Genomic DNA, 19077 nt, shown 5'->3' on the forward strand with positions numbered 1-19077 from the left:
GTTTGCGCAAACCCCTCTAAAGGAGAAAAAACGATTAATAATGTTGCCCCTATTGGACTCTTTCGACACATTTATTTTCGATATATACTTAGAAAAGCAAATCGACAGCTTTAGCAATCTTTTTTAACAAATTTGAGTGTATAAAACTGAGGTTGGTCCCCGGATGGCTAAGAAGAGTAGAACAATCCACTAGGCAGACAGAGTGGAAAGCCCAAACACGTAGTGGCAGCAGACAACTATTAAACAACGTCGTCCTGACAGTTTTCAAACTAACAACCCACCTTCACCGGTAAACAATGTGACCAAGTGAGAAGAAGACCTCGGCGAGGACTGTGAGAGACGCATGACAACCAACTTTGGTTGTTGTGAGACGCACCATGACATCTCAGCCGAGGTAGGCAGACACAGCCGACGCTAGCAGCTACTAGCTGAACGCTAGCTTCCCAGTCCGACCCGTCGGAGTAAGTTAATTAGTTGGATAAGGTCAGCCTGCTCGGTGGCAGCGCTCCGAAGGGTTTATCTGAGGCCAGGTTTAGCTTGAAACTTTGTTGAAATGTTAGAGTTAATTGTTATTTTGTTTACAGGTTAAACTAAAAGCCGTGCAGGGTTTTAGCTCTGTAAGCATTTCGAGGAAGAGGTGGAATCAGCTGGAAACTGCAGGGTCGTGTGAGTTTTAGCAGCTGGGTTAACGGGGCTTGTGTGTTTATAGCAGCTGTTTTGTGTTTTCAGACTGCACATTTTACGTTCATGTTTGGAGAAAACGTACCGCTTAATAACTCACGGATTATCAAACCTCAGCCGTCGTTTCTTAAAAACTTGGATTTAGTTGGAAAACAGCTGGAGTCGGAAGTATGTGGGCGTCCAAAGCTCTTAAAAAAACGCCGTGTATATATATGTGTGTGTGTGTGTGTGTGTGTGTGTGAGTGTGACTATATCTGAATATATCTGCCGCGACCAGTTGTGGGTGAGGGGAGGGAGACGAGATAAAAGACACACTATTAAGGAAGAGCTTAATAATAACTGATGATGGAGTGCAAAATGCAGTGAGAGAATGAAAAGGGGTGAGTCTAGAAGAAATGCTCAGTGAATCATGGTAAGCCCCCAGCAGCCTAGGCCTATTGCAGCAAATCTAAGGGAGGGTCCAGGGTCACCCGATTTGCTCAAACTATAAACTTTATCAAAATGTTAAGCTTTAAACCTAATCTTAAAAGTATTGAGAGACAGGGAGTCTGTCTCCCAAACTCAGAGCTGGTTCCACGGAAGAGGGTCCTGAAAGCTGAAGGATTTGCATCCCATTTTACTTTTAAATATCCTGGGAACTACAAGCAAGTAGTCTATGAAAATGTTTGCTATGCCTTCTAAGGATACTGCCCTAGTGAAGCTTTTATAATGTATGAAAGCACTGGTCCCAGCACAGAACCCTGTGGAACGCCTTTTATATGATTCATTTATATGAACAAACTGTTTGATAGATTTGCTTCGAACCACTGCAGCACAGTACCTTTAATACCTGTGTCATGTTCTTATCTGTATAGTAAAATATTGTGGTCTATGGCAGTGAATGCTGCACTGAGGTCTAGCAGGGCAATCATAGAGAGGAGTCCACTGTTGCCACAAGATGATGAAGTGTAAATCCTGACTGCAACTCTTCAAATAAACCATTCCTCTGCAGATGACCATTTAGCTGGGGTTTTTTCCCCTTTCAATAATTTCTGAAATAAGAGGAATATTGTTGAATAGTCTGTAAATTGGCTGAGACAGCTGGGTTAAGTGAGTATTCAGTATCAGGTTGATGGGTTTTGAAATATATCTGCCCTGCTTGGCAGCTCAAGTTCTCTATATGTCCCAAGTCTCTTTATAGAGGTCATTAATAATTTCAAAACGGCAAGAGAAAGTTGTTCACTAATGTCGCAAGTACTGCCTATTTTGTAGAATAATTGATTTATCTAGAAAATAAAAGCCATGGGTTCATTCTTAAAGACAAAAGTGAAAAGCTAGACTTCTGCAGTGAAGGAATCCTTTGGTTCTGCTGGGGGCACTTCTGTTGGCAACCCCCGTGCCAATAGAAGTGATGTGAATGGCTTTTAAATTCACAAATCTCAAACCACTTATAATGACTTTGACGAAGGAATGATTTTAAAATGGGGAGACCTGTCGGTGACATCTTCCAATTACTTGATTTGTCTCACCAAAATTAAAAAGTGAATATAAAATCAATCTAAGAAATATATAACCATGAGTAGTAATCCTCTTCCCACATTTTTAGACAATACAGTAAGAAATAAGTAATCATTTTTTACCCTTTATTTATTTACCCTTTTTTTTTCCAACCCCTCAGTTGTAAAAGGCTGATAAGGTATTGTTAACACACTGCTGGATGGGAGGGCAGGGACCCTAAGTTTCTAAATGCAATAGGACCATACAGGAGCTCCAAATTCATACCATAGGTCTATCTACTAAAAATCTCAGGCAAGTTTGAGTCTCGGTGATCTTGACATCTAAACTTGAGGTCAAGATGACTTTTTCTGAGAACCTTGTGAATGCTATAAATCTAGAATTAGGCAAAAGTGCTTCAAAGGCAAAGCAGTGTGGTCAGTCATGGCACTGACTGTCAGCCATTTTCAACAAAGTTTCAAGATGTAATTTTACCTCATACTATCTTTGGAAACTTGAGTATCTTTGCCATAGAGGTGGCTCTGCATTCTCTTAAATTTGAGACAGATTAGAAGTATGTGTAACATTTGACAGGATAACTTGATAAAACTGAGTCGCTTTCTAGGTTGGATTGTTGTCTTTCTATATTTATCTGATTTGAGCCCTCAGATTTTGTGACCGCTGTCTCAAATTGATTTGAATTTGTGTTACCACTGACACTGCAAGATCTTTCATCGAACTGTGTATGTGTGCGTGTGCATGCATGTGTGCGTGTGCATGCATGTGTGCACGCGCGTGTGTGTACTGTAGGTGGAATTTGCGTCCTTTTGCCGTTTCAGTATCGGTACTGCTTTCTTGTGGGTAATTATGCAAGGTTGTTATTTTGCTGTTTTGTCCTGCAGTCACCTAGTTTGTGGTATTTTGTCTTCTGTGACTGGCATTTGTATGCTAGAGCTTTCTCATTCTTCTGTCTCCCAAATTCAAAGGAGTCAGCCAGACTCATAGTTGACATGATCCCACAGAGGGTTATCTGTATTTTATTTATTTATTTATTTTCTTTGACCCCCTCCACCCCCCTTGCTGTCAGTATGCTAAGGGAAACGTCAAGTTCAGTCACTGCTAAACAGCCCTGGTCCCTCACATCTCTTATTTTCTGCCAGCTGGCTCCCTAGTTAGGTCTTTGTTGTTGTGGCCTTCGGCATCATTCAGCTGCCTGAGTGTCTACTCCCACAGTCTGACAGACTCCAAAACCCCTGTCTTGGACTGAAGACACTGGACATATAAACCTGGACACCGCAGTGTGGAGGGTGGACAGTGGTGCTGTCCTTGCTCCTGTCGCCTCATAACGAGGAGGTTTAGGGTTCAAACCTGCTTGCTGGCTGCAGTCTTTCTGTGTGGAGTCTGCATTCCCCCACCATGTTAGTTGAACTTGTGATTCTAAATCAGCTATAGGCTTGGAATATGCCAATTTATCTCTTCTGTGTTAGCACTGTGACCTGTCTCAGGTGTAACCCACCTGTCACCTTTTGACTGATGGAATATTCTAACTACATTCTCAAATCTAAGCTGGATTAGCAGAAAAGAAAGTGTATAAAAAGACAGTTAATAGAATCTTTTTAATGGTAATTTTTATTGTAGATGTGCTATCAATAAAAATTAAATTCAAGTCTGTGGAAAACAGGCTCTGTTGTCTTTGATTATTCGGTATTTAACATTTCTGTATGCCTTTTACTTTCTATAAGATACTTGGGTTGTTTCACTTGTGCATCATTGTTATCACCATATACAATCTTCAGAACAAAAGCTTTCATGACTGTTTTGAAAGACTAGCCTGTAATTTTAATATAATCAGCTGTATTGTTTACCCCTTACTGTTTCTGAGGAAGAGCCTGTTACTGGTTTGAGCTTTCAGAGGTGTTTGGCCTTATGCATTTGGCTTAGTCCCAAATTTTTGCTGCTCCACTTGTTGCCATGGAGGCATTCCACTGGGGCCGCTCTCAGCGAGGACGATAACACTGTTTTGGGAAGAAAACAGAAATTTCAAAAGGTACATTAAATGCTTAGTTTGCGTGAGTATATCCAAAGTATGTAGCATGTATTGATTTTCCTCGGAAATGCTTCCATTACACTGTTTTTCTACAGTATAATTTATTATTGTAAACAAGCTTTCTGCCAGTGACAGAATATCCAGACTATTAGTTATAATCATCTATTTTATGTCTGAAGAGCTGCATGTTATCTTTGGGGACTAGAAAGAACAGATGTGAATGTTTTTGGTGAATCCTCAGGGCACCTGTGAGTCCAATTACAAATGTCTGTTGATATGACGGATGGCACCTTCTCCCATTAGACCTTGTTGCTCTGCCTCTGGGGTAAATAAGAGTATGATATGATGCCCTAAAATTGCAGTCACTAAATTTTAGGATCTCTTAAGCCAAACCCAGTTTCAGCAATAATGTCAGAAAACAAATAAGGGCTGCATTACAGTCTTAAACCATTTAGTTAACCATGTCTCCATAGTTTGATGGTAAGCTTTCCATTTTATTGTCAATCTCTGTGTCTGGCTATTTTGTTAAGCTAGTATACTTGTAAAAGCAGTTCAGTTAACATCTGTCTTTCTTTGTAATCCTCTGCAGTGCACACGATGGAGAGAGGCACCTCCTTCGCCTCCGAGCATGGCAACAGAGGGTCCAAGAAGCCAGCCAAACCCAAGAACCTAAGCCTGAGAATGTACCCCTTTTTGGGGAGCCATACAAGGTAAAGCATGCACCTGCAAGTTTTAATTCTTGTGGTTATGTATAGCAAGGTTTTCTTTTTTTTTTTTATGTTAATGACTGCAACAGAGTGACATTGTGACAGTATGTGCAGAACAGGTTTAGGCAGTTTTTACATCGTGAATACAATATCTGGTGTATTTGATACGCATTTAAAGAGTCCTGCCAGATATTCCTTCTTTAGTCTTTGCATCCCAGTCTTTACCACTCTGTGGTCTCCTGGAAAGTGAACATTACTGATCATGCTAACTCACTATAAAGAGGATTTAAAAGAGTTTTTTCCATTGCCTTATTTTTAATTGATGGCTAATTGTAGCAACTTTTAGAAAACTATTGAATAAGAATAAAGTTTTGTTTTGTTTTTTTGGTTGTTGTTTTTTTTTTCCGAATGTGAAAAGAGAAGGACTGTATGTAGCCTGATAAAAGCCAAGGCCTTGTGGTCAGCTTTTTATTTATTTATTTTCATTCAAAATACTCCCTCTCCTGTGTGGCTGAAGACTTTTTTTTTTTTTTTGAATATCTATTTGTTAATTTCCCTTTATTGGTTTGTATGTATTTGGGTGTGAGCACCTATGCAGCTTTTCTTAGTCCATTTTAGAGGATATCATATGCCAGGACTTTGGTGCCTGAGGGGTTTTGTGTTTGCTAGAACACAAAACCCCTCACTCTTTCACACTCAGCTGTGTATGGATTATGTTTGTGAACTAGACGCAACCAGACAGACTTTGAGTTTGGGGCAGTTATGTTTGGAAAAATGCTTTATAGGCTGAATATAGGCCTTCTATTAACATGTTGATCCTTTTTGTAGACAAACAAAGGAGATGAACTTTCCAATCGAATCCAGAGGATGCTGGGCAATTATGAAGATGTGGATACTCCCTCACCACTTTCCATTGAGATGATACCCACTCCCGCTTATTCAAACCTCTCACAGTCGGATCAGGGTCAGTTAAACACAGATAAATCAACCAAACCTCCAATTCAGAACCAGGTCCTTTCCATGTCCACACAAAGCCAGAAGGAGCCTTCTAGTAACTCCTTGCACCCCATGAGAGGAGTTACTACCACTTCCCCGACTCACCATGGACATTCATCCACTTTCTCAAAGCCACCTTTAAACCACAGTCAGGGCAGTCAGCTTAACCACTCAGCACATCATCAACAACAACAAAAGAAGAACGAAGTCTTCTCAGACCTCAGGGACCGTGCCAGTCTTTACCACGAAATGTCTGATCAGTCTGACGATGTTAAGCCGCTACCCTTCCTACATTCCAGTGACCATAATCACATGGACACGGACACTAAGGACACTGTTGATGAATATCAAGGGTCCACAGACCATGCCTCTGAGTCTTCCAGCAATGTAGATGTTTCCATATTGAAAATTAAACAATCCCCTAAGGATGTATCACTGCCTGAAGCTAACAAAACTAACGCACTACCCTCCCAGACGTTTCCTCTCCTGTTGTCATCTAAGCAGCCCAGTGTGGTCATGACCCAGAAGCCAACAGCATACGTGCGGCCCATGGATGGGCAGGACCAGTTGGTCACAGAGTCACCTGAGCTAAAGCCTTCACCAGAACCATATGCACCACTGCCAGAGTTGATAGGCAAGTCTGACCTGGGTAAAACAAAGAAAGCGCCACAATTTTTGGAGGTGAGTTAATTGTCTTAGATATTACAGCTTAGCAACTGTGAAATGTGCAGGGTTTTTTTTGAGTAAAATAACAATGACAAAGTACTTTAATTTATTTGAAAAAACACAAATGGAATGCATTTATAGCACTTTATCCAATTTTGCCTCCTATACTCTTGTTACTAACTGCTAGCAGTGGGCTACCATGTTGCTAGCCCAACTGTCAAAACTTTGTTGGGGTTAAGGGTTAACAACACTCTCTCTTCCAGAACAACAATGCCTAAACAAGTTGATGATGGTGCTATGATAAATGCACTTTTCGGGATGCATTATAAATAATAAATAGGTTTGAGTGTATCGAGCCAGGAGAAGGTTAACTTGGCATAGATGCCACACAGCCAGTAAAAGTTAAGCTTTTTTTTTTTTTTGCCTTATCACTTGTACCTGTGTAAAGCAAACAAGATGAAACCTACCAGTTAGCGATAGAAAGAACAAGGTTATTTGTTTTTCACTCTCAATGCCAAGCTAAGATTTCTAGTTCATTCATTCATCATCAAGTGGTAATGTTGCCAGAAAACAAATGTCAAAGTATTAATTTAAAAGAAAAGTCAGAAATGGTAGTAAAAGATGAAAGAAAAAAAAAAGTCTTACCATTTCAAGGTTAGCTACTGCCACTTAAAGCTATTCATTCTGTCAAGCTTGTGATATTAAGCCCACAACAGTCCAGAGCTGGAGGGAATTTGGTTTTGTTAATAATGTGCATTATTACAAATACAGTTGTATTACTGGCAAATTATCTTTAATGTCTCCACAATTTGCGGTGATTCTACTTGATTGTTCACTACGTTGAAAACATCTTGTTCGTTTTTTTGTTTTTTGAGAATTTGGCAGAACTCCAGCTGAACTCTATTCATCTGTTCTCTATCACACGCACAAACATACACCCAACCCTTGCACCTGCACTGCTCCGCACCTCCCCCTTACCCTCCTGCAGCAGCAAATCTGTGTGAATAAGCTGCTGTATTTGCTGCTGGGACAAATCCAGTGCAAGATAACTTCGCAGTGACTCACTTGGATTTCTTACTAACGCCTCATCTGTATACGGCTATAGATGTCTTATGAACTGTTCTGTTGTTAGAAACACAATGTAATCACTGTTTCATTTTACAATCGGATGAGTTCTACATTATTTATCACAAGAGTATGGAAACTCCTGAAAACGATGCGTCTTGAAAGTTTACTGTGTAAATATTACATAATGTCTTTTGAGCACGTGCTCATGTCTTTCTCAGGTGGACAGTATGATGTTGCAAGCAGTCTGTGTTTTGTGACCTGTGATAAATTCACCCCTAGGCTCAGCAGAACAATAAATGAGCTTTGTCACCAACTTGCATAACTGCTCTGGGGCCCATTCAGTCTGACCTTATCTCAAACACTATCCATTCAGAAGGAAAAACTGGGAGAGACTCCTGAAAACAAACAGAAATGTACCATGTGGACTTATGTGTTTGTAGTATTTATCTAATGTAGCCTGATATAGAGTATTGACAGTTGTTGCTTATTTTAAATGTTTAATCAGAAACACACACCTCAACCTACTGTTTAGTCAAATGTCATACATACAAAATACGATTTTCCACCCTCTTATGCAGAAGTCTTTCTGTATCTAGCACAGAGATGAAATTCTTTTTTTTTCTTATTATCTTATAACAATATTAATTACTATTACTTTTGAAAACTATACAATTTTCAGTGCTGATGAGGGACAGCTATTGCATTATCGCTGTCTCTTGGCTATAAATTTTGGAGTTAATGATGTGAGATGTTGAAGACAGATTTGCTGATCTTTATTTTGTTTAAAGATCTTTGGGTACTTTCAGAAATGAATACGTTTTGTTTTTCTCCGTAGACAAAGACAGATGAAGCTCAATGTGTGGAGGACATCTTAAGGGTAAAAATACCTGCTTGCGTTCTTATTTTCAATTCAAAGGCAAAGGATGAAATTAACAAATGTGTTGGGACTCCAGTGAGAGTGTATGCAGCATGCATTACACTACAATAAATATCCCTTTGTTTTTTCTCTCTATAGGAAATGGCTCATGCTTGGCCACCTCTCCTAAAAACTATATGCACACCAAGCACAGATGAGCCCCCCAAGTCCCCTTTCCTAGCCAAGGTAAAAAAATCTGATTTTATGTTTCACGTGTCTATATAAGTGCAGGGGTCTTGGTTGCCTCATTATTTCCTTCTGTCAAACTTGAAATTATTGAGCAGAGGTCAGTCACTGTAGGAGACAGAATAAATCTTAATTCTTCTAAGGTGCTATAAAGTATTTTGTATCTTATAGTCTTCAATGAAGTCCAGATTGGCCAAGTTATTTTCTTTTAAACTATAGTCGTGCAAAAGCTCCCTCAAATTTTGACAAATTCACATCAAGTACTGTGGTGTGACTGAGTCACACGCTGGCAATAAGTCCATGCAGCTGTGCAGTGGCCTTAGACATTAGGAGATAATTTACACATCACTTTTATGCTTCCCCAAGGATGGATATTTTTGTCTTTCACTAGTGTCAGCCATAGGTCAACTTCTCAGTTACACAAGTCAAGTTAGATTACATCTGTGATTAAATTAGCTTTGCTTTTGTGTTTCTCAGAATAATCTTTTCATGACCGCTAAAATCAGCACAAGAAAGCTTTAAAAGCTGTAACATAGGTCTTGTTGCTAAAGCGTTTATCAGTTGAGCCTAAACGTGGGCATAAATGTGCAGATATAGATCAAGTACAAGTATGACCTTGATTAACACTAGCATGTTTCTTTATCTGTCTTTACAGGAAGCAAAGCATGCCTCTTCATGTCCAGGACAGAGTGAGTGAAGCGAAGAAGTATTCAGTCATAGATCAAGCAACCTTAGTATAGAATACAGCATTTCTAACTATCTTGAAAAATCGGCAGTGAATGCAAAGCAGGTGCTAGTCTGTTATGTTTGTGGTTGATGGTGGTAGCAGGCGACTCTGTCATGTGATCTATTAAACAGGCTCTGTTCTGTGGCCACAGATCTGAGAAACCACCCACAGTTTTATTTCATCTTATCTAAATGAGAGAAGTAGTGAATGGTGTTTTACTTCTTAGTTTCCACTTAGTATTGTTTTCACTATGATGCCTTTCATTTAAGCAACAGCTCTGACCTATCAAGGCATGGATGGAGGACCTGTGAGGGTCTACTATTGTGTCTGGCACTTGAACATTGGCATCAAGTCCCTTGGGGTCCGGTGGTTTGAGGTTGCTCAGTTAGAGTGGGATCTGGAGAGCTTGATGACTGCATCATTGCCTTGCACCCTTTGTAATGTTCCTAAAGCGGTTTCTGAGCTGTTTTACAGTGTAGTCTGGCATATGGTAATGCAGGAGTAGGCTCCTGCCTGGAGAGTGCCATGCGCATGTACACCCTGCTTTGGGTAGTTTGTAGATGTCAGTGTATAAATGCTTAAATGGTAGGAATCCCAGGACAACAGGGCATGATCAGTATCATTTATGTAACATTTCTGGATATCAGTGGATTTTTCCATCAACTTTTTTACATGAAATGAATTAAGTACAACTCTGGTGCTCTCTCAAAGATGGAAAAATGTTCTATAGGGAAAGTGAGTGGAGGCAGTGTATTAAGTCTTCCTTTAGCTAGACATATTGGTTAAATGTCACCAACTTTCAGGTCCTACTGGCAAAGGCGGATGTGCAGTTACTCAGTAACTCCCAGTGACTCCCAGCTGTTGAAGTACCTGCCATCAAATATGGGGGGGGGGGGGGGGGTGCCGTGTTTTACCAACACAAGTTAAAAGTACACACATCCCAACGATCCATATAGTGCATGAATTCCATGATATGAGACATAACCTTTAAAATCCAAACTCTGCCAGTAGATTTCAGTGCAAAGGCTTAAAACCACTTTAAACTTCTGTTGTTTATTTTGTTGTACTAATTCTTGTTTACTTTTTCCAGGAAACCATGACTCCTCACCTCCTGAGTCATCTCATCCCAGCCAACAGATGTCCTCATCGTAAGTGCCGTGGCAGTTAGCTGAAATGTAAATTGCCAGCCAAAGAACCATGCTAAACTCAAAAGGAAATCACTGGTTTTCTCCTATTTATTGAATTATTTTTCTAAACAGACTTCACTTGCATCACTCCATATTTAAGTAGTCCTATTTAATTTAATTATTATTATTACTATTACTACTACTACAAAGGGGAAAAAGCAGCAAACAAAAATTGTTAATTGCTGAAGTGGTTTATTATCAAAAAAGTAGCAGATTAATTTAAACAACTAATGATTTAATTCAGTCTTTGTGGCTTTAAATTTATTTTAAAACGGTGCACTTATCGAATTGTTTATCTCATCAATTATTTTTCTGGTACATATTTGCCGAATGTATTAACTAGCGAAAAACTGAATATTGATCCGGTGTTTGTGTGTTTTTGATGAAGTTCATTTGAAGGGGCACATTCCAGCGGGGTAGAGTCTATGAGCTCCAGTGAATCGGAGAGTAGCTCGGGATCAGATTCGGAGAGTGAAAACTCTACTGTGGAGCCACCTCAGCCCCCAGCTGGCACCTCAATTAAAACTGCGGTAACCGTTCACTTTTATATGTACATGTACAGAATCTTTATGTTCGTCCTTTTCTGAAATCAACTTGTGTTTGCAGGCTGACGCCCCAGCAGTGAGCCATGAGGACTGGCAGTTGGGAAACTGGATCAGGTCCAGCCAACCAAATTCTGGCAGTGAAAGTCAAAGCGCGGTACTTGTTCCTGAGAACACATCTCATAAAGAACAACAGTTCACTCAAGACTTCAAACACTCCAGCGTTCAAGTGGTTGACTCTACTGGGGAGTCTCAGCCTCAGCTTTCTTCTCACCACACAGACAGCACCGCAGTTTCTCAGCAAAGCAGTGAAAGCTCTCAGGACAACTGTTGTCTGCAAAGTCGCCAAAAATCTCTCTCTGCTAATGTGAACAGCTCAAAGAAATTCTCAAAATCGGTGAAAGGAGGTTGTCCAGACCGCACTGATGCAGCAACCCCTGTGAAATGTGAGGAAGCGGTAACAGCTCAAACAAAATACCCGTGTTTCACAGATAGACCCAAGGTAAAGACGAAAGTAGGACACTGCAAAAAAAGTAAGGAAGGCAGTAATGGTAAAAGAGACATTAAAAGGACTAAACTCAGTTCACAGCATTTTCCTAACTCCTGCCCCGCCCAAAGCCCTGTTCAGCCTGCCCCACCAGTCAGCATCAGTTGTAGCAAATCCAACACAGAGACCATCTCCCAGACGGGCACCAAGATGCCTCACAAAACGACCCACAAGCACTTAAAGAAGCCTGGGCGTATTGCCAAGGCTTCTCTGGACCTCGAGAGGACTCCCAGATCCCTAATGGTGAAGATAGAGCTAAGTCTGCTCTCAAGAGTGCCCCAGACCTCTGGCATTCACCAAGGAATTCCCAGCACTGCAAAACAATCTGCACCGGTCACAGATCCAGATAAAGTAGGCGGTGGTACTTCTGCAACACACAGCCACACTAAAAACAGCAGGAAGAGTAAACCACAAAATGTGAGAAGCACAAGGTTTGGTGCTCTTCTAGTAAACATACATGTGCACGGAAAGTTTTTATTTTATTGCCTGGTTTGTCCTCTTCTCTAGGCTGAGGTAGACAACAAAGGTCTTCCCAGGAAGAAACAGAAGCTGGAAAACAAGAACGCTTCATTGACAAAAGTTTCTGTGAAACTGAAGTAGGTCCCCTAAATTGGTCAGATCTTTATCATTTAACCATCTTACACTGTACCTTGAACCGTCCTCAATGATCTTGTCACCTGTAGGTGTTCAAGCAGTCTAGCAGAGGCCCAGCAGCGGAAGAAGGCCAAGAAAGATTGTCAGCACCCTGAACCATCTGAAGATGCTGCTAAAAAGTCAAAGCTTCACAAGAGCCAGGTGAAAACACAAGAATCGAGTAAGAAAACAGAAAAGAAAAAGGTGTCTCATAAACACAAGAAGAGCAATGGAAAATCCACAGAGCACCCAAAGTCTGAAACGGTAATTATCCTTCTTTTCCTTTAACCAGTAATTTGATTAAGTGATTTCTAATTTAATCAGAAAACTTGGCTCTTAATAAGCAGAATTCAAATTTTAACCAAGATGTGCCCTGCAATCCTAGAATAAGTCCCCAAAGGTCAGCTTTGCTGTAACATCATCATCACAGCCCCTCAGCGAAGCTGTGGCTAACAGATCCTTGCTCAAATTTGAAGAGAAGTAAGATTCATTGCTTGTAATGTCAGCTAATATCCTGCTTATGCATTTTTGGTGCTCCTCTCACACTAGTACATTATCTCACAGACAACATCCAGTGAAACATTACATAAAAGAGGCCAAAAGACTAAAGCATAAAGCAGATGCAGAGGTAGGTTTTCTTTAACTTGATTTTATAAAGTTTTATCCAGTTCAGAGTCATACAACTAACTAATGACCAATATGTACATGTTTCTCTCTCCGTAGTCGGATAAGCTCAGTAAAGCTTTCAACTACCTTGATGCTGCCATGTTCTTTGTTGAGAGTGGCATTGCCATGGAAAAAGATCCACAGACGTTGTTGTCTTCCTACACAATGTTTGCAGAGACTGTGGAACTCCTCAAGTACGAAACTGCATGTATCAGAGCTTGTTTGCACTATTATAACTTTTGTTGTTGTAATGGCAAAGCTACAGAGTGAAAGTGCTCCAGGTTTTGGATACATTTAACAGTTCTGATAAGTTTATTCTGAAATGTTAACATTTTAAATGGAGCCTGTCTGATATAGGAATTTTATCTGATATAGGGTTTGAACAAAGCTGCAACACACGGTCCTGTTGTGGGCAAACTATGTAACAATGTAACAGTGTAACTCTTTTTAAAAATTAGATTTATCCACTGTTATAATCAGCTACATAAAACATAGATAAATGACTGATATCAGCCAGTAATGTGAGATCACAAGTAAGTTGGACTCTAAATACTTTCAAAGTAAATAATTTTTAATGTGATGCAGAAGCGGTCTATCATAGTGTGATATAAAATTGTAATGTTCCAATGAGAGCCTTATAGAAAAACAAAAGCATCTTATAACGCTGTTTTAGTTAGCACAGTAAAAATTGCCTGTAATAAGCCTGACACCAGGATAGATTCATGAGTGAATTAATAGTGGAAGCAGACGCATGCCTGTAAATCATGTTGCCAAGTACAGAGCAGGGAAAATGTGCCTTTTAACTTTCAAGACACTCAAGCAAGTAATTTATATTTCTCTAGAAGAAGACAAACATTTGTCACAGTGTATCTATGGTATTTGTATTTTGGTTCTGAGTTTGATCCATGACTTGATCTGATTTTCTAATTTCACAGGTTTGTGCTGAAACTTAAAAACTCAGTGGACCTTTCTGCTCCACCCCCAGAGAAAGACTTTCTAGTTTTATGGTAAGGTTTGAATCATGATTAATGTGCTGTTTTCTCCATTTATTACAATGTCTGAGACCCTATTAACCTGTGAAGGTTTGTCTTGATGCCTCCTCATGTAACGTTAGTTCAGGAAGTTAGGCTGTATCACTGGAAACTGACTGATATGTAGCAGCATAAAGTTCTTATTAAACAATTCCTCACATGTCTAAATATGTTGTCAAAGAAAGCGTAAGCAAATAGAAATAAGAAATTAGGGGTTGTAGAATAGATGGATGATAATATTCACTATTATTCTGTTGTTTGTTTGTAGTCATGTGACCTATAAGTAACAGTCATGTGTGTCCTGTAGTTTGAAGTGCCAGTCTCTCCTGCATATGGCCATGTTTCGACACAAACACAAAGCTGCACTAAAGTATTCAAAGACCCTCACTGAACACTTCAGTGTAAGTATTTAAAGGAGATGGCTTGTAATGGCAGATTGCCTTATTACTTGTAGAAAATGGCATTGATGTATGAGCACAGGAGCTGGTCAATATTTGTTTTGCTGATTAAATTTCTCTTACAGAGCTCTGCTCAGGCAACACACAATCCTCAAACATCTAGGCAAGTCATTTTCTTTCTATATTACAGTAACAAGTACATTGCTCTCAACTGTGTAAAGACATTCTGTTTTTTTTTTTTTTAACAATTCTCCTTTAGAGTGGGAGACAACCTGTCCACCTGCCTGCCATCTCCAGCCACCACCTCAGGTCCTAGCTCTAACCACAGTGCCAGTGGGTTGGTTGTGGGCAGTACTGTGGCAGTTCCTCAAGCCATTGAACAAATGACTTTCACCTATGTCAACATCACATCATTGTTTTTGAGTGCTCATGACAACTGGGAGCAGGCAGAAGAGTTGGCACGTAAAGGCAGCGGTAAGAACAAAGGAAAAGAGACCAAAGGTTAAAGAAGGTTAAAACGACCTGGAAAGCTTAGTGAATGTTTGTAGTGTGGAGGGACTTAAAGACATTGGTTGTGCTTTTCTAACCACACAGGACACTTTAATTATTGTGCTTTAATAATGATGCAAATAGTCACTTGTCGGATGTTCATAAGCAATTAATCTGTTGATTTTATAAACTCCACTAGGTTTACAAGAAACATTTTATCAATCATAATGCGCCATCACCAAAGGCAAAGGATGCAAAGTTGGTCAGCCAGTAAAATTTAGTTGTGTGCAGCTGCAGTGAGAAGGGTTTTCCCCTCATAGCTGGCATCTGCTTGACAAGGATTTAGGACATAACAAAAAATTGTATTTTTTATTTGCAGTTTATGCATAGGAAATTGTGTGCGAAACTAAGGTAATATTGAGAGAAACTGCAAAGTAAAGATGACAAACTAAGGAAATATTGAAAGATCCAGTTGTTTTGCTTGCCCTGTTGCTTTGCTGTTCCTGTGGGCAGCCGACATTCTCAGTATGCATCACTGACTAACTTGTACCGTGCTACATCACATTTATTTTAAAAAAACAAACAAAAAAACGAATTAACAAATTAAAATTGTTTGACTGATTTGTTTTTGGCAGCACGGTGGTTAGCACTGTTGCCGCACAGCAAGAAGGTCCTGAGTTCAATTCCACCATCAGGCCGGGGTCTTTCTGTGTGGAGTTTGCATGTTCTCCCCGTGTTTGCGTGGGTTCCCTCCGGGTACTCCGGCTTCCTCCCACCGTCCAAAGACATGCAGCTTGTGGGGATAGGTTAATTGGATAATCCAAATTGCCACTAGGTGTGAATGTTGGTGCGACTGGTTGTCTGTCCCTGTGTGTTGGCCCTGCGACAGACTGGTGACCTGTCCAGGGTGTACCCCGCCTCTTGCCCTATGACAGCTGGGATAGGCTCCAGCGCCCCCCCGCGACCCTGAAAAGGATAAGCGGAAGCGAATGGATGGATGGACTTGTTTTTGTTTGTGGAGCTTTACCGTGCTTTTGTTTCCATGTGTTTCAGGTATGTTGGCAGAGCTGGACACTGTTATGGGGCCCTTAAACCTGTCTTCAGATATGACCTCCATGGTCCGCTACACAAGACAAGGTGTTTACTGGCTGAGGCTGGACAGCCAAAAGGTATGACACCGAAGGCCTGTGAACCTTCAAGCTGCCTCTCACTGCCTTAAAATCACGTTGGTATGTTTACCCTGATCACAACCTCAGCTTACCCTCAGGCTTGTGCCATTTTTGGCATGGACATTGACTAATCTCGTCAACAGTATCGATGCGGATGCATGCTCTAAAGGCTAGATTTTGGATTCCCCATCAAGAAGACGACACACACTGATGCTCTTGTTCTTCCTGTCGCCTTGTTTTCCTGACACTTTAAAAAACATGGACGTATGCTGAAAACCACACCTTCAGATGATGTCAGAAAATACTTACAAATCGGGGCTTAGTGGCATTTGAATGGAAGCACATCGGATATTTTTGAAAATGGACTTTGGTCCTACTTGGCTGATAAACACAGTTGTGGTGGAAGTACTCACAAAGGTGTTACTTTTTTATGCTGATTATGCCAACTTTTGTTATTGATGTCAGGAAACGCAGCACTTAAATGATATTTAGTCTCAACTTTTCCTGGTTGATTTTATTTCATATCTGTTTCATTCTGAAAGTTAAACTTAGGCTTTTGTATTTTGATTTTTTTTTTTTTTTCTGCTAAAGACCATGAAGTGTGTTGCAGAAGTGCCAGATGGTTACATTAAATTGGCATTTAATTTATTCATTTTAAATCCTCCATATTGGAATCTGTTTTCTGTTGTTTCAAATTGGCTTTGTCAGATTGACAACACAGTGCAGGTGCAATAAGAAGGCTAAATGATGAGCACATGCATTAATCACAATCAGATGAATGAAGGTATGTTGGGGTACAACTAACATATGAACAAAGCTGAGAGGCAGAGTTGGAAAAACCTTTATTTCAGAGGGGCTGTATCTGCACAGGCATTTTCAGAAGCCATTGTGTATCAGGTGCAAGTGTAGTCTTGTTGATTTCAAGCTATAAACATTTCATTTTGTGTCTTACCTTTCTGCTCCTGTGAGGAATGCTGTTTTTGTGTGAATGATGATTGGGAAGTACCTGACTCACTGGTGAATCGTGTTTAATGGTTTTTGGAATAATGGATAAGTTGTGGTATGGGGTGATCTGGCTGCAGGACCGTTTAATTGTAGTGCCTAATTTGTTAGACCAAAGCAGACTTCATTTTATTCCTGTCATCAAGTCAAAGAAGATTGCACTTTTGGCCTCCTCGTGGAAACTATAGCGTTCAAGTGTCAAATAAAAGCAACGCACACGTTGAGTTTCTGGTCCCTGTGATCATTCCTGCTGTCCATGCTGGCTGTGAAAAGGTACACAATTCACAGTGCTCTTCTTGTGTAACCAAATTCTTGCTTGTGACTCTACAGACGTACTGTAGTTGCACATGGTTGGCACAGACAACCAGGTATGAAAATATCTTGCAACCTGATCTCATCTCAATTTGTGCAGTTATGAGGTGCAGCTGGCCAAACATGGTACATCCTCAGGACAAAGGAAGCACAGTGCTACTGTTATACCACTGCTAATGCCTAAAGCTTTTGTTGAGCTTGCTTAAAAGAACAGGAAGGTAGAGTCAGGTGACCTGGCTGAAATCTGTCATTACAAGCCAATACGGTCAGATTCAGTGGACACGTCACTGCTTTTAACTTGTATTTTTCCTTATATGCTCTTGATGCAGATCAAATGTAAACACAGGTCACTGGATCTGCTTCCAGAGATGCAGCTGAACAGAAAAAGGGAATTTTGAATAAAAAGATCAGATTGAGTTTGGCTTGCAAAAGCATTTTTATGCAAAATGAGGACTGTGGATTTTGTCCCCTAACACTTTCATTTTTATTGCTTCATGAACAGAAAGAAACATTTCAATATCCAGTGATCATTTCCATGCATGCAAAATGTGAACCTGGCCTTTAACCAAAGGCGTGTCTTCAAGTCCTTGTGTAAACAAAAGAAAAAGGTCTTTCTTTGGCTGTGATGGTGGATGTAGTGGTTCACTTTGAGCCTGTTTGTCAGTCTGTGTTGCCTTTAAACTAGATTGTTGTAGTCATTAACAAAGGTGATGCTATTTAATGTTTCCTTCAGTTTTTGCACCAGTAAGCTTGATCTGTGTTCCCACACTTTGGTTGGCAAACTTTAACTTAATCAGTGGGAAACTATGGCTTACTAATGAGAGTTTTGAGTATTTTGTACTTAATTTCAGAGCATTATTGTGCAGAAGGGCTGTTTCCAAGACCAACGTGACTGTGTTAGTCGTTATTGTTTACTCCAAGTTTGGCTCTCAGCAATACAGTTTGGGTTGGTAACATTGGTTACACAAGTTTTATTTGGGGGGGGGGGGGGTTTCCTACACAGGGAGGGGGATACAGAAATGATCAGTGAGTAATTATTGAAGCAGAAAAAGAAACTTTGGTTTAGACTAGTGCCATATGTGCCACTGGGTTTTGGAAGTTTCACTTTTTAAATTGGTCGTTTCGGTGTAGTTACAAGATTTAAATAAGGGCTGAAAAACGATCAAAGTATTCTGAATTTTATTTTCTCATAAATAAAATTATTATTCTTTGTACGTAAGGACCACTGGTGCCATGGAATGTGGGATTACATTTTATGTACAGATCCTCAGCAGTTTCTTACCTTGGATGCCTCCATGAATGGAAACTGCAAAATTTGTCATTCAGGATTTATAAATTGTGCAACTTTATCGGTTTTCTGAATTCCTGGGTTCTTGTACTTTCTCATCTGTGGCTTTATTCTCATTATCTTTGGTTGTTGGTGCTTCATTTATGAGTTGCTCCGCAACAGATTTGTCCAAATGATTATTTACTGGAAACATGTCTAAAAGGGGTTTTTGAAGGATGTTTGTTTTTCATTTTGTAAAATATGTTTAAAAATAAAATAAAATAAAATTTTTGTGTTGCAGTGTACAGACATGAATAAACACTGGAAATAAAAACACGGTTGTTTGTTTTATTTAAAAAAAAAAAAA

General features: G+C 40.0%; 1 protein-coding gene across 2 annotated transcripts; it reads left to right on the forward strand.

Moving 5' to 3' along the window:
• The first annotated feature begins 208 nt into the window (after positions 1-208).
• On the forward strand, positions 209-19031 carry aff1 (AF4/FMR2 family, member 1). 2 transcript variants are annotated; one of them, XM_080874427.1, is made up of 19 exons: positions 209-394; positions 4791-4911; positions 5737-6585; positions 8474-8515; positions 8654-8740; positions 9396-9429; positions 10558-10615; positions 11043-11184; positions 11261-12160; positions 12251-12339; positions 12427-12640; positions 12762-12856; positions 12941-13004; positions 13100-13236; positions 13978-14049; positions 14381-14474; positions 14597-14634; positions 14731-14945; positions 16014-19031. In XM_080874427.1, the coding sequence occupies exons 1-19, from the start codon at positions 378-380 to the stop codon at positions 16133-16135; spliced, it is 3390 nt and encodes a 1129-aa protein (XP_080730553.1). In that variant the 5' UTR covers positions 209-377; the 3' UTR covers positions 16136-19031. The 2 variants fall into 2 exon arrangements, with proteins under 2 accessions (XP_080730553.1, XP_080730554.1); XM_080874428.1 differs by lacking the exon at positions 209-394 and adding an exon at positions 439-666.
• Positions 19032-19077: the final 46 nt, after the last annotated feature.

Source organism: Rhamphochromis sp. 'chilingali' (assembly GCF_963969265.1).
Source record: "Rhamphochromis sp. 'chilingali' genome assembly, chromosome: 2".
Taxonomy (NCBI): domain Eukaryota; kingdom Metazoa; phylum Chordata; class Actinopteri; order Cichliformes; family Cichlidae; genus Rhamphochromis; species Rhamphochromis sp. 'chilingali'.

What these genes read in the sequence shown, in the direction of transcription:
- aff1 (XM_080874427.1), top strand. An exon ending in AGCCAACAGATGTCCTCATC is followed by an intron (nt 10,616 to 11,042) that starts GTAAGTGCCGTG and finishes TTTTTGATGAAG; the next exon opens with TTCATTTGAAGGGGCACATT. An exon ending in GAGACTGTGGAACTCCTCAA is followed by an intron (nt 13,237 to 13,977) that starts GTACGAAACTGC and finishes CTAATTTCACAG; the next exon opens with GTTTGTGCTGAAACTTAAAA.